Consider the following 15,956-nt stretch of genomic DNA (forward strand, 5'->3'; position numbering starts at 1 on the left):
GAATAAATACATTAGACTATTCACTCAGGCTCGTTTCTATGTATCTAAGGGCACTCTATATAATGACTTAAAACTTGAACGTGTAGAGGAGTTTATTAATCGTATGAACAAGAATTTGTTCACTAAGGCTAAGAACTGCATGCATTTAAGCGAATTCAACACCTTAGATTACATTACCTTACCTTAGGATGCAAGTGTCATAACTTTACGCGGCCCACCTCAACCGTGACTCAAACTTCCCGACTTAGCACACGTCGTTTGTATAGTACCCATGTACATATATTTACTGTATATATTTTGTATTGTGTCATTTATGTTTTAATTTCTTTTCACTTTATTGTATTTTATATTTTCATAGTAAAGTAAGCAAATTTTGTTTTGTTTTTCAATGTATTTTATCTTATATGTTTTGACCATATCTGCCAGATTTCTCTACTCACTTGCCGAGACTCTCCTGGTTTTCTTTTCCAACATTTGGTTTTTTCTAACCTTATGGTGTATGGTCACCCCCTTTCTTCATCTCAGACCTCCTCTTACTGCGTCCGACTTATTATGTCATGTGCCTCTACAGCAGACTTATCAGCGAGCCGGCAACATCGCACATATTAGCGATAACCCGGCAATACCCGTATTGATTGATTGATAACTGAGATGCCATTAAAAGACACAGGTCCTTTTTCTTGTTGAGTAGAGTGTCATAACTTGCTACTAGTGCTCTTGTTTCATTAAGCGATATGATCAATTTATGTTGCCTAAAGCAATCTGCGAAAGTTAACTGATTTTGAGATAAACTTCTAATTGTCGTTTATTCCGACTACTGGGAACTATCGCGAAGTTTTTGGCATATGAAATGATGTTAGTATGGAGCATATCATTCTAAAGGCTAAGAAATCGCTAATACACTCCATAGCATGAACCCCAAACAGGATCCCTATGGATATCCCTTATTAACTTGAAACTTGTGGATCCAACTATCTGTGATAACTTGTACGTATCTGATTTAAAAGTATCTGAAATCATTTTGATTAGAAATGGAAAATTACAGTTACTGTCTTGATGCTTCTGTGGAACGTTAGCTACGTTAGCAACGAAGGAAACTTTCCTGAGAACCAAATAAGCAAGCAGCTTAGTTACACAACTAGCGGAAGAATTGCAGAAGAACAGTATATCCCTTAGGGTTGTCCTAAGGGAAGCAGCATAGCAAATAGAAACATCGGAAGGTTGAAGAACATCACGAGCAAGGGAAGGATAATGCAAAATTTCATAAACGTGGATACACAACCATGTGCTACAATACTGAAGTATAGATGCTACAGATTACAAATAAACTGCATTCTGTAAAAATGTGTAGCAGAGGCAAAGAATATTGAAAACATCGGTCGTAGGGCTTCAAAAATGTGCTTCTCAAAAATTTCCAAGAAGTCGACATTTTGGCGAGAAATCTTCTAGTCTCATCCACTTAGCAATAGTAATTTTAGACAAGGGCCGTCAGAAATGTTTTGAATACTAGTTGAGCCATTTTTTACGATTTAAACGTTGTTGGCTTCAGAACCTAAAGATCTATAATAATGTACAAGAAATAAACACTTATATACAAAACATGTGGCTACGCATTCAGTTATACAGAAAATAAACAAATATGCTTTCTCTGCATTTTTTGGAAACGTGTAATTTATAGTTAATAATAAAACCGACTCTTTACTTTAACAATTACTATTATATTTTAAATATATTTTGTAAACATTTAAAACTATTGACTATAAAATTATTCGGCATGTGGTTAAATAATTTTGACTAAAGCGTATAATGAGAAGAAAAAAGAATTATTTGCTTTATTTCGAGGTGCGAAAAATTCTTATACTTTGTGTTCTAATTTTTGCCTTTCAGTGTATGATTTTAATAGGAGATTTGTGCAAACCAGTTAAATGTCAAATGTTTTAAAAGGGAGAATTTTATTAGCGCCAGTTCCCTCACTTTTGGATAAAATATTTATTGCCTTCTACGGAATCTTGAACTTATGCTTGAAATTTCTAGTATTTTTTGTACAATAATACTGTCAAAAATGCATATTATCATTATTGGAAATACTGCTCACTTTATCTTTACATCTTGAAGGACACGAAATAGTACGGGGGCACAGGAGTTCGAATAAGCTGCCTAAATATGCCTCTTTCCCATTCCGTAAGACTATATTTTACGCAGTTTGCCAGTTTATTTATAGTGTTGTTATCAAAATCTCCGTTTTCTTCAGCGTAAGCATTGAGATAGTTGCAAATATCAGTAACCACTGTGGTCTCAAACGATGACGCTTTGTCAGTTTCAGTTTGAAGGTTCAAGAAAATCAATAGCTCCGTTATACATAAATCAAGATTTTGCATTCTTTCCATTTTTGTTATAGTAGACGTATTGACACAAATTACAAAAGCAAGCATTTTAGAACCAGTCTCTGCAAAATTTGAATAAAAGTTTTAAAAGCAAACAATGATCAATTGGGGTTGTAAGCCGAGTTTCTGAGCACAGTTTCTAAGGACGCCTGCAGCACGAAGGACTTTCGTCACTAGGGACCTCAAATACATGCATTCTTACGTTAAGAAACGAACAATGTTAACAATAGATTCGGTGAAACGGTAATAGGATTAGATACGCGTGAAGTTCGCTACTGAAAAGACAAATTTTGCAATAGTTCTATTTCTCTAAATTTTACGTTTTACTCAATTGAGGTCTCTAGAGTATTCAAGCGCGTTCTTAGGGGATAAACGTACCAGATAAACGTAGAACTCAATTCTATTTTTATTAAAGTGTAAATCAAGAATAATATCAAAACTGTGGGGTCCATCTGAAGTTACTCCCTTAATTTGGCTTGTTACTAAGGGACGTAAACTTTGTAAAATTTCATTAGTTAAAGTGATGTGTAATCATGGTAAATTTTAGAAGCGTTTATGCATTGATATGCTAGCTATGTTGCAAATGGTAGAATCATTAAAGGTATCTGATCACGTAAATCGTGACTAATAATAACTGGCTACCGAGCACTTTTAATCTTCGACCTGTAGCAATTTAGAAATATACTTAAATGTAGATACTCGTAAAATATGTGAATAGCTTCGCATATTACAATAATGGTTATGCTGTGTCCCATACGACTTTCATTAAATGCCTCCAATAAAAATATTCTTCCATGTTGTATGTACTGTGTTTGGTACTTACGGAAAATCCTGTCGACCGCAAGAGAAGATGTCAGCCGCACCAAACTAAAAACCCCATTTACTAAATACAAGAAAAAATTTTCTATACTTATTTTTCTTTCAAATATATTATATTATCATTTATTTATATTTAATTTGTTTATTAAAAATTTCTATTATTTTTTATTAAGGAGCTATACTGTAAAAGCAATTATTTTCTCTAGGTTTTAATTTTCGCGAGAAAATACAAGTCTCGCGAAATACTTTTCTTCGCCTCAAATAATATAAAAAATCAGAATTTTTTCACTTACCAAATCACCGATATATTCATTTGCGCGAAAATTACGGTCTTGATTACACGTACCAAAGTATTTTCTTTAATAGGCAAAAATGGCTGACGAGATTTTCCGTAAGTACCCTGTGTTTAATTTTTGATTTATTTGATTATGGTAAAGCACCGAACAGCTATATGCCTAAGGGGAGAGATGCCTTCATAGAGGACTTTCTACGGGAAACTGTCTCGTATACCCGTTACACACGGAGAAAACAACGGCAAAGACCATGAAGCTAGCCCGTTCGCGGGATTCAAACTCGGATGTAATATGAAGTATAAGATAATCATAATTTCATAAATATATACACCAGCTCGAAACCTAATATAAATTGCGCCACGAATGCAGAAAAATGGTAGTAATAATAATACCAAATAAATTAAAATAAATAATGCATGAAAAATCCATCTCTAATTCAATTTGGAATAAGGCATATGCAAAAAATCAAAAGCATAGTGGCCCACCCAGCGGCCGAGTGGTAACGTCGCTGAACGCTGGTAGTTCGGTCCGAGGTTCGAATGCCGCGAAACGGGCTAGCTGCATGGGCCTTTTCGTGGTTTTCCCCATGTGTAACGTGTATACGAGCCAGTTTCCCTTAGAAAGTCCTCCACGAAGGCATCCCTCCCTTAAGGCAGGTAGCCCTCGAGTGCTTTGCGGTAATCTAATAAAATCTAATAAAATAATAACCAGAAGCATAGAAGTTGAAAACTGCAAGAAAAGCGGCGAAAGATTCCAAAACCAAAAAATTAAAAATAGAACTATACATTTTTCGCCGCATCTTTATCAGAGGGTTGGTGCAAGAAAAGAAATAAATAAATTAGCCAGTTCTTGAACTAATAAAAATGCAAAATTTGAAACTTAAAATAACCTCAGTAAAACAAAGTAAGCTGTATCTCTATCAGTCCAACTCCTGCAGGTCGAAGTAAGCAGTGTAAACAACTGTAAAATTATAGCTACAAAAAATAAACAAATTTAAAAAAATAGAATTTTGAGTAGATCGAGTCCAAAAAACAAAACATACAAGCATAAGCAATCCATAATAAAAACATATATAAATTTTGAAACCATGCAGGGCGGGATAAAATTTTTAAATAAAATTATACCATCGAAATAATAAACAAGCAGCTTAATAATAATTTCCAATTTAAGTGGAACGTGTCTAAGAAAAAGGTAAAACAGAAGCAATCCAATATTCAAAACAAGAGGTAAATGAAAACTTTATCTAAAAATATGAAATAAAAAATGAATTTAAAAATGAAAAATAAATAAAAAATGGAGTTAGTTCTTAAAATTTGTAACATTAGAGCAACAGCAACATTAGTTTTGGAATGAAACAATATATTCGATCTACTTAGTTTATTAATGAAAATATTGGAAAAAACTTGTAACATTAAGTGTGGTGTAGTGTACTACTGCACCGCTAAATATTCTGTGGTAAAAATGGTTTGATTCAGGTGATTATGAAAAATCCTCGAGTGGTATCTGCTTAAGGGGAGGAAGCCCTTTAACCCTTCTTTGGATTTTATTCTTGTAGTTATCAAAAGACCAGAGAATACTCTCTACACTCTTCTCAAGTTTCTAGTTGCTAAGGGCACTCAATGCAACTAGAATCCTATAAAATAAATGATAATAATAAATAAATAATACTATAAATAAATGAGTTATATGATTTTTGCAGCCATTTACCGGTAACAGGATTAAAACATATTCTTAAGATGTAAAATTTAATAATTAGTTTTTGTCTTTTACGTTGATTCAAGCTGAACGTTAATTTTAGTTATTTTTAATATATCAATTTAGGAGTGAGAAAAGCAAAACACTAACATTTAAGTTTCTTTTTAATTTGCTATAAAGAAATATTTTTGGAAACCATGCTAGATGTTTTGATTTAATTGGAATTTATTAAAACAGTCTCACAGAAAATTTTAAAAATTAAATTAATTTAACCATAATATTATTTGTATTTTATATAATAGTTTATACTTGGCTTCAGTCACTTATAATTAATTATAAGTCCTTTAATATTTGACGAAAAATTTCGTAGTTGAAACACACAACTCCTATTATCCTGCTTGTCTTGATATCCAGAGATCTGGTCTTTTCTACATTTAACAGAGTGTCACCTATATCATTCAAAAGTTTATTCGAAATCTGCGGCTGCATATAGTGTTACATTACTTTGAATTTTGTTCCTCTATTGATTCAGATAAGCAGAAAAGGGTTGATCTTTACATTATGGTAACTTGGCGATTTTTTGGCGAAAATTTGGCAACCAACTCTCCTACAGCAACCCTCTATTTTTTTCCCCCCGCCGCCATTTTGTCTTCACGAAGTAAAGACATGTTTCTTTTCTTCTTATCTACTGAACACTTCTTCCAACAATCTACTAGCCGAATTACACTTATGCTAGAAATTTTATCAAACAAAACTGCTTAATCATGACAAATATTCACTGCAAAATTGGGAAAAAGTGCACAATACCATACACCTTACGCGTTTTTCAAAATAACACATACACATAAACCATGTACACGCCGACTTATTTTTACTTAAAAAAACATCCCAGAATTGCACAAAAATGGCATTGCGCACACTCTTCACTATATCCATGTACACTGCTTTTTTCTCATAAATTAGAAAAATTTCACGAAAATACATGACAATTTTCTCAATCTTTAAACCCGGTAAAAAGAACATGTATGAAATTACCTGATTGCGAAAAAGTATTTACCCTTTACAAATATGAACATTTCCACATATAAAATAAATAAAATATCCAAAAACTTTTACCTCTAAATCATCTATTACATTATACACGTCACCAACGAATTCATACCGCAAGTATTACAAATACTTAGTATCAAATATTTAAATTATTTCCATGCACGTTTATTTCAACTTAAACGTATACCAAATTCCTACAAACATAAAATTCACAAAATAACTATCATTTCATTAAAATATAATTAAATTCAAAAACACTACTTAAAATATAAATAAGCACATACATTAAATTAATAAAAATTACCTTACAATCCTAATTACTTTAAACTAAATCATTGCTAATAACAATTTTCCCAATAATACCAAATTCCTTTCCACCTTACATTTAGAACAATGCATAAAAATAATATCCTCAAATAATTAAAAATACTAACATACCTAATCTTCTTCAGAATCTTGATTACGTGGCGGATACACTTTTCTAATCCATTCAATAAAATTTTTCAAAGATTTTTTCTGCGAATTTTTCCTCCATACTTCCTCCGCTAAATAAAAAGCAAACTTCTCTTTATCACAATGCCTAAATACCCATTTCGAATCACTTTAGTTAGGGCCATGGGATCCAAAAATTACACAACACTGTTTCACACAACACAAAATAAAGCTAAATACAAAATTTCCACATTTTTTCCCGATTTCCCCCCTTTTCCGATTAAAGAACCGTAATTCGTCCATTAATATCACATGACATATCCCATGATCTCTCATTTCCCTCACGCAAAATAATGCGTAATCGGAACTGAGTACTGCTCACATTATTACCAAAGTCCCAGGTTGTAACCTTTATCGCCTCCAAAATGTCGCCAAACTACCAGTTACCATATTGTAAAGATCAACCCAGAAAAGACATTACTTACTTTTCATAATAATTTAAAAGTCAGACGTAAAATTTTAATTAGCATTAATATGGAATCCGTTTCTAAAGAAAACAATCTGCATACCTATGAGATACAAGCTATAAAATTTAAAATTATAATACGTTACATATAAAGCAAATAACTCTAGGTGATATTAATTATTTTGCTTAATATCTCTGTCATAATACATCAGAGGTTTAACGTTTCATGCTTAGGGGATAGTATATCAATATGATGGGAAAATGCGTTGCTTTAAAAGAGTATTTAATGAAGATAGAATGACATCAAAGCTGGAGAAAAGAGGATTATTTTCGAGTAAGATAACATTAATGTAAAGTTCACCGTGCTCGTCAACGCTGTTTTTGAGATATTCAAAAGTTACTTTAGATAGTCTGATAATACTCAGCTCTTTAAAAGCAAATTGATAAAAGATTTCTTAATCAGTGAGACTGAAGATCCAACATAATACGCCATCTTTGTAATTACAGAAGAAATACTTTTGTATTTATCTTTTAATGTTAGGTGTAACTATATCTCATTTACTATAGTCTACCTTTCATTTCCAGGTGTATTTTTCGAATCCGAAGATGACTCAATTCTCTGGACTTCCTGATACTTGCCGAAGAACTATTGTTCCTGGCGTAACGGGAAATCTTACTTTTAATATCACATCAGCAGGTATGTCATGAAATTGTCATAAAAATGTCATATACTGTTAAAAGCACAACTGCCATTAGACGCATAAGTTTGTCGTGAGAAAGCAGTTAGATTTCGTATTATTGGAAAACATATTTGCAGGATTCATAAACTTTAATAACGTTCAATCACAATAAATCAGTCCACTAAATAACTGTAGCAATAACGGTGCTTATTACTTAATGCATTCTAAAAATAGAAAGCAAATATTTGAAAATATTTTAGGTTTATTTCTACAGATCACTAGTGGTATTTAGGTCCATAGATACAGTACTGAAATTTGAAATTATATGGTATTGCTTAGTTTCTTCCTGAGTTTAGAGGCCAAGGAATTCCTCAGCTTTTTACAACATGTTTCAAAAGTGTTAAGTTTCACGTGTTGTTCTGCATTTGAGTATTCGAGAGCACAACTAAAATGTATTAATAAGAAAGGATATTTTAGAAGTATTGTATTCAAAGGACAATTAAGGTTAAGAGATGTATTCAGAAGCTAGTGTAAGAATGTTTAACCGTGTTTAAATCCAACTATCAGATAGTAATTCGCAATCGGCGATCTTTCTTAAAAAACCAACTACAAAATAATTTGTTGTTGCTGACCCTTGTAACTACAACTTGTTCAACCTTATTTATGCTTATAAACAATATTCTTGTTTATAAGTATAAATAAGGATAATTAGTTACCAACTGGCAAAAGAACAAAAAATCATGTAGTGAAAGTCAAACACGAAGTAAAAGAATAATTTTACTTTGCGTAGTATTTTTAAATATCACACTAATTCCTAGCTTCTTTTTGAAGGTTGAACAATAATAACTGAGTCTTGCTTTAAGACAGTCAACGTGTTAAAAATCCAAGGAGACAGAATTTCACATATAAGGGGCATTATTGACTGAATAAAGAAATACTGAAATTGTGTAAAGGAAATAATTTATCACAGTAAATCATTTAAAAGGAAAAAAATTACTAAGTATGTGTAAATTAAAGGGTGCGTACCGTATTATCCCGTCAACTGTAAAAGTCGTCGCCAAGCAGCGAGATTTAGCTCCACTTATCCATAAGTTGAGGTCAGGACATACTCTTAAATCTGCGGTGTCACTTGATGTAACTCTAACAGATTCCTGTAAGCCACATTTTGTTTTTATGAACAAGGATTGGTACTATTCGGTTTTGAGGGCCGTAAAAAATCGCCAAACTATTGTTAATGCCAGTGCTGCCAAAAATAATTGCGGCAAACCTAACGCAAGAAAGGAAGTATAATAGTAAATAACTAACTATCTACGATTGATGTTTAATTTAGATGAAAGGTTAATTTCATATAATACTTTTTTATTATATAATTTACATAAAAAGGCTAAACATGACAGAATGGAAGCATAAGAGTAAATAACTATTTCAGATCATTATTATAATTTATATAACAATTGTTAAATATAATTGAATGGCGCTAATCGCTATTTCGCTATCGAGTTATCGCATAATTTCATCTCGTTGGTTGTTCAAACATAATTTTCTATCATGAATGGTGCCTTTTCTTTGAAAAAATTATCGGTAAAGTGCAGAATCGCCCACTTACTTGTTTTCCGCTTTTTTCAAATACTTTTCGTCATGGGCAATTCCCAAATTGTTAAATCCATATGATATCAAAAAAGGATTTAAAATCAAAAAAGGGATTTAAAATCAAAAAAGGGATTTAAAAATTAAACTCGTATTTCAATGGCGTCTTAAGAAATAAACTATATAAACTTACGCAATCTGAAATCAGCGCTTACGCTAGATTTGGCACGCTTGCTAGATTTGGCGCTTTTGCTAGATTTGGCGCTTTTGTGCATACATTTTCGCTGCAATTTTTTTACAGTCCTTAAAACGGAATAGTACCCAAGGATTTGACTAATATTCCTGTACTTTTTTCCTATATTTAGGAAAAAAAAAGACAAAACAATAATATATTGGAACAATTACCTCTGGTACTTTGTATTCATAGCATTCTACACAGAGCTTACGGTATAATTGGAAAGCTTAACAAAAAATAATGGAAATCGACGAAAGCCTTTTTACGAAGGGAAAAAACGATACTAACGTACTATGACGACTACCTAGACATCTCGCCAAAACTGCCGACCCTTGCAAGTTATACAGGTTAACCCTAATATAGGTTATAGAGGGTCCTAAAATAAAGAGTATTATCCCGCATTTGCTATTATCACACCTTTTTTTTTTCACACATTTACGCGGATCATTACGTTTAGGTTAAACACGTGAAACATTTTGTGATTATTTTTTCCCAACGGATATCAACATTTTCCAACTTCCTTCAAATGAAGAAGAAGCAGAAGAATTTTTCAAAGAGTCTGGAATTTTACCCAAAGAACGCGTTAGTGAAAACGACCATGATATGAAGTTTTATAATTCAGGATTTTATGGAGATGCAATGCCAAAAATTGTCAACAAAAGTTTGGTGTCCAAACTGGTACGTGGTTTGAAAACAGACTTATTGAATTTTTAAAAGCTGTTAGATTTGTTTACTTTTGGGCATACGAACAGTCGTCCATTAAATGGTACAAACATCAGTTGGATTTGTCCGATAAGACTGTTATTGATTGAAATAATTATATGCGTGAAGTGTGTGTGAAGGATTTGGAGGATAATGGAAATATTAAAATTGGAGGGCCCGGAATTATTGTCGAAATTGACGGAAAGCCTTTTTACGAGTCGAAAGAATAAACAAACAAACAAAACAAAAATTCTAGTCAGAGTGCCAGACCGGTGGCAACAACATTAATGCATGAAATCCAAAATAATATTGCTGAAGGCTCAACAATAATGTCAGATTCTCGGCCTTGATATCAAACAGAGGAGCTCGTTACTACCGGTTTTGAACATTTTAAGGTGAATCATCGATACAATTTTGTTGCTCCATCTACGCAAACTCTTACTCAACACGTTGAGAGGGTGTGGGGTTCCTCAAAATGGAGGAAAAAGCGACAACGCGGAAAAATGGGATTGGGATACCTATTTAGCTCCATCATTGGGATACCTATTTAGCTGAATTTATTTGGCCCAAAAACAGGAAACTCCTTTCGATGCTATTTTGAAAGCTATTTCCCGCCACTTTTCCTCACCATTAACTTCAACGTTTCCTTTTAACTAGTTTTAAGTAAGTTAATTAAAATTTTTTAATTCGTATTTAATATATAGTTTTATATATATAAACGGGATTTTGGGTTTTTAAGTTATGTTCTTTTATAATTAGGGCTTTTATTTTTAACAGAATTGATAAACATAAACCAAAAACGCCAATGAAGATTTTTATCGGCAAATGTTGCCAAGGTGATCGTCATAGTACGTAAGTACCCAAAAACCAAATCGGGGAGAATACTGATTGTCTATTAAATAAACACAAGCTAGTTTCTTCAGAAGTCCCAGGAATTGTTACCGCAGTTTTGGTGGGTTCTCCGCCAACTTTCATGGTTCGATAGCAGTAAACTTTGACGGTCGATGGGAGTATACGCAAGTACCAAATGAATCGATAATTATATAAAGTTGATTGGGATTATCAGAACTCGACAGTAGAGAGAATAAATACGATTATGCATCTATAAAGAGTTTTCTTTCTTGCAAAATGTACTTTCGACTTTTTTTTTTTTTTTTTTTTTTTTGCAGAAAGATATTTTTATATGCTTTGCCACAGTCGTCTGCTCTCATACATTATTTTTAGAATAGAAGACCAATGGAGGAGAAATATAAAATAGTAACACTGTAGATTTCTTGCTGATTTTCCTATTCGTTGCATATTAACTGAAATATTCATATATTAACTACTGAAGTATTGATATATTAATGAAATTAGATATTTAAAACTAATTTTAATTCATTTATTGTAAAGGTTTACTACAAATAATTCATTGGGTTTCAAAACGTCGTATTTCGTAAAATTTTTCAAATAAAAAAAAAATGAATACTATAGGGTAAATGGGGTAAAATCTTTCAAATTTTGGTCGTAATATTATTAAACGTTTTAAGCATGCTTCCCTTGTTACCAGACTCACGTCCAGACGGTATTTTAGTTGTGCTCCTACATGTCGTAATATTTCTATGCTGATGGTCATCAAAGCAACCGTAAGTGTTTGCGAAGTTTCTCTCATATTACTGGCAGCGGGGTACATGTAAATTCCCTTTAATATATTTGCATAGAGCAAAAATTACTGATCAACCAGTCAAGGAGATCTCAGTAGTCATCTGAAGAGTGCTGAGTGATTTTTGTCATTTTCCCTATATCGACCAATCCAGCGACATGGATGCTCATTTCCATGTAACGAATGATTTTAATCTCACTGTGCGAATGAGATGAAACTCCATGTTACTGGAATATCAGTTTGAATTTTTTCTCATTTGGGAAAATAACCACAGCTGCAGCATATCAAGATACGACATATTCATCGTAACATCCTCTAAGAAACAAAAGGCCTTGCACATTTGCTGCGAAATTGAGCAGAAGACGCCTGTAGATACTTTGTAGATAGTAATCTGCGATGGTATCTCAGTATCCTGTGGTGTTTTGGCAGATATTTATCACATTATTTCCGAAACGCACATAGCGCATAAACAATTGATAAGCAATTTGCAAATTCTAAAATATAAAATACTTTTGCAGTAAACTCGCCCTTTTAATAATAGAAACCCCATCTTCTGTACGATGCGTCGTAAGAAAATTCCCACGCGTGGATTTAAAATTTTAAGCTTTTGTTTTTTACGTTACATGGAGAACATGCACGATCCATAATTTGGAAGTTATAGAAATAATGAAACCTGATGTATTGTTTGTAGTAACATCGTTGTGCTATGAAAGAAATCAAATTTTAATATTTTGTGGCTACCAAACTTTATTGAAATGTACGCAATGTATATTCTTTAGTTTTCGTCAAAATAAAATATTATGTTTCTACAAGCTATTTATATCTTAAATATATTCTTTAGTACTAAGTGTTTAATACTGAGACAAAGCTTTTTGAGATATTAAATGATTATAAATGAGAATACATACGAACTTAAAAATAACTAAACTTTTCGAAACATTTGTTCAAACTTTGTAGTTTTAAGACCTTATTCAACCAATGTTATATCTTCTATGATTCCATATTCGATAACTTCAAAGTCACGCAAGAGCAGAACGAATGAATTTACTCATATAACGACACGCAATCGACATGGGATTCAGAAGATATATTTCAGGTTAGGAGTGTTTTGCCAGGTGCAGTGATTACCAAAAGCTCACAGTGTAGAAATGTTTGGCGCAACTATCGGTTTTAATGAGGAAAATGATGCAAAAACGAAACTGGAAAGTATTTTTTAAAAATTTAGAGTTTAAATAATATCATTTAAATTTTAGAAACAAATGTACTTACTAGCAGTTGCCAAGAAAATAATTTAAAGATTTGTTGATATTAAATTAATTATCCAGCAGTAATTTATTTTTTATTATTTGTCTCATCCTATCCCAAGTAATACCCAAACAGCTGCTTCATCACAGGTAAGTTCATAAAGTCTAAGATGTGATTATGTACAGAGAAATGAAAGGTGAGTAAACAGTTTAGATTCGTATTAAATATAATTGTACTATAAATTAATTTTAAATTAGGTTTATTTCCAATCAAGATGACAGAGCTGAAGCACTATCGATAGCGTGTCAAGATCACAAATTTGAATTTTTTTTCTGAAGTCTTTGAAGGGCTGTGGTTACCTACAGTAACCATCTTTTCTATTAAACGTCTTACTCACTCGTGTGAGTGATTTTCAAGGCTGACCGTTTCTGAAGTTCCCTTGTAGCTCACTAGATGGTAATCGAGAACCATAAGCCAATAGCTGATGCAGCAATTCGTCTTCAAGAAAATAAGCTTCAGCCGTCGAAGACAACACCACGACGATGTGCACACTGCAGCACCATTAAAAGCCTCTAAGAACAGTATGAGCAGCACATGCAAAGTTGCACTCTGTTTGAAAAAGAAAAACTGTTTCCACGAGCACCATAGAGACTAATTTGTAGGGATGTGTTTTGTGGGCGGTGGTCACTGACACTAACCGCCAGAAGTGGTCATTTTTTTCACGCGTCTTGGACAAAATATGTGTAATTGTCACAAATAATTTCATTGTAAAACCAGATATAGTAAATAAAACAAGAGTTTTACTGAGAAAGTTAATTGCCTTTTCCTGCCCCTCAAAGAGTTAATTGGAAAATATCATCATGATGTTGCTAGGTCAGTAACTCGGAGGATAAGATGGGCCCATCAGCGGCCGATCTCTAAAGTCGCTGAACACTGGTAATTCGGTCCGAAGTTCGAATCCCGCGAACGGCCTGGCTGCATGTGTGTGTTTGTGGTTTTCTCCATGTGAAACATGTATATGAGCCAGTTTCCCTTAGAAAGTCCTGCATGAAGGCATCCCTCTCCTTAGGCAGATAACCCTCGAGGCTTTGCCGTAATTAAAATACCTAACCTAACCTAACCAGAGGATAAGATATTTTATCTGAGTAAAAGGAGTATAATTCCATTTTCCATTTCGGACACAGATATTAACAGTGATGCGTGAATAAACATCAACCCTTTGCGGCACACAGAAATAAAACACTTTACTGCATGGACCACTTCCAGCCCCAAACAGAACAGTGAATGCAAAGTGGGTATTAACTCATATTGCAGAAATTAAGCACAGATCTCACAATCAAAGTCACCAATCTGGGTTTAATCCTTATGTATAAAATCTGCGAAGATGATTGCTGACTTTTGAGGTCGAATTAATAACTTGCTTTGGCATCTCGGCGGTTGAAAGACTCGACCTTCACAGAACTGGAAAATCTGTAACTCTTATTCCAGTTGAAGTTAGTCAAGAAATCAATAACTAACGAGTTTCTTAGTAAATCTCTATAAAAAGTTTGAAATTTATTAAAAGTTAGTAAATAATATTTTCGAAAATATTATAACTTTAAAAATCTTCCCCTAAAACATGCGTCATATATGCAAAGTAGTTGGAATCAAAGATGGAGCATAAAGCGGAATATTTTTATTTGTGATTTGTTTTTGCTTCGGCTACAAAATATCTGTTAAATTTGCAATGATGCTTTTTCTATGTTTTTCCAGTGACATTTTGGTAACAAAACAGCAGAAATATATCCAAAACGTATTCAAAATCCGCGCATTCTTAAGCATTTCTGCATTCATGCATGTACTTTAATATTGCTACATCGATTTTGTTCCAAACTAAATAATATATGGCCCAATAAGAAAATTTTACACTATAAGGGAAGGAGCGATTATGTTAACATACAGAAAAGGATTTAACATATTCCTGAAAATATTGACTGGCATTAAACTTAAAATAATTTTCACAGTTAAAAATGTTCCTGTTTTTCAAGCATAACTAGTTTTTGAAGAAGCTTATAATAAATATAATATATATGTAGTTTAGAAATTTCAAATTAAGATTATAAATTTTTAATGTCGAGCCTTATGCTGCGAAATTAATGAAGGGGTAGCAATTAAATCAAAAATTAAAGCAAAAAATATAAACGATTAAGAGCCCAAATACGAAATTTTGAAACAAAAACAAAACAATTCAATATAGCATAACATAAATATAAAAAATTTTTTTAAACTTCTTGATCTTATCCAATAAGCTGCTGTAAAATTTTCAACAGAGAGAAGTTTATAAATTATATCTGAAAGGTGATAAATTATTGAAATAATTGAAAAGAAATAATTCAAGAGAAAGAGCCAAATTATAAATATTTTTTAAATAAATTATTAATTAATGTCCGCTAAAAGCGCAATAAGCAAACATTTCTTTCTTTAAATTTTAATGAATCATCAAAATATAATCTTCTCCGACGTCGTGAACTTAAGAAAAAAAGTACTGCGAAAATAAATAGTATAAAAAGTTCTCGACGACATCGGAAAAACTAGTGTATTAAAATCAGTGTGCTAAATAAATAATTAAATGATTTTCGAACCAAAGGAAATGCAGAACTATTGAAAGATTTTTAAATCAGAAGCAAGTTCTATAAATAAAAGGTAAATGCATTTCAAGCCAAAAATTTTTTAAGAAACTTTTTTTA

The 15,956-nt window shown here is 32.4% G+C and overlaps 1 protein-coding gene across 2 annotated transcripts in view; it reads left to right on the forward strand.

Moving 5' to 3' along the window:
* Positions 1 to 15,956, forward strand: part of LOC118186523 (uncharacterized) — a 512,903-nt gene that overhangs the window by 461,962 nt on the left and 34,985 nt on the right. For both annotated transcript variants that reach the window (XM_035356639.2, XM_035356640.2), the window contains exon 13: positions 7,725 to 7,836. In XM_035356639.2, coding sequence (XP_035212530.1) covers positions 7,725 to 7,836 — 112 coding nt within the window. The remainder of the gene's footprint in view (positions 1 to 7,724; positions 7,837 to 15,956) is intronic.

The sequence above is a fragment of the Stegodyphus dumicola genome, chromosome X1 (genome assembly GCF_044657685.1).
Source record: "Stegodyphus dumicola isolate Sdum_Otavi_A_Nest chromosome X1, ASM4465768v1".
NCBI lineage: Eukaryota > Metazoa > Arthropoda > Arachnida > Araneae > Eresidae > Stegodyphus > Stegodyphus dumicola.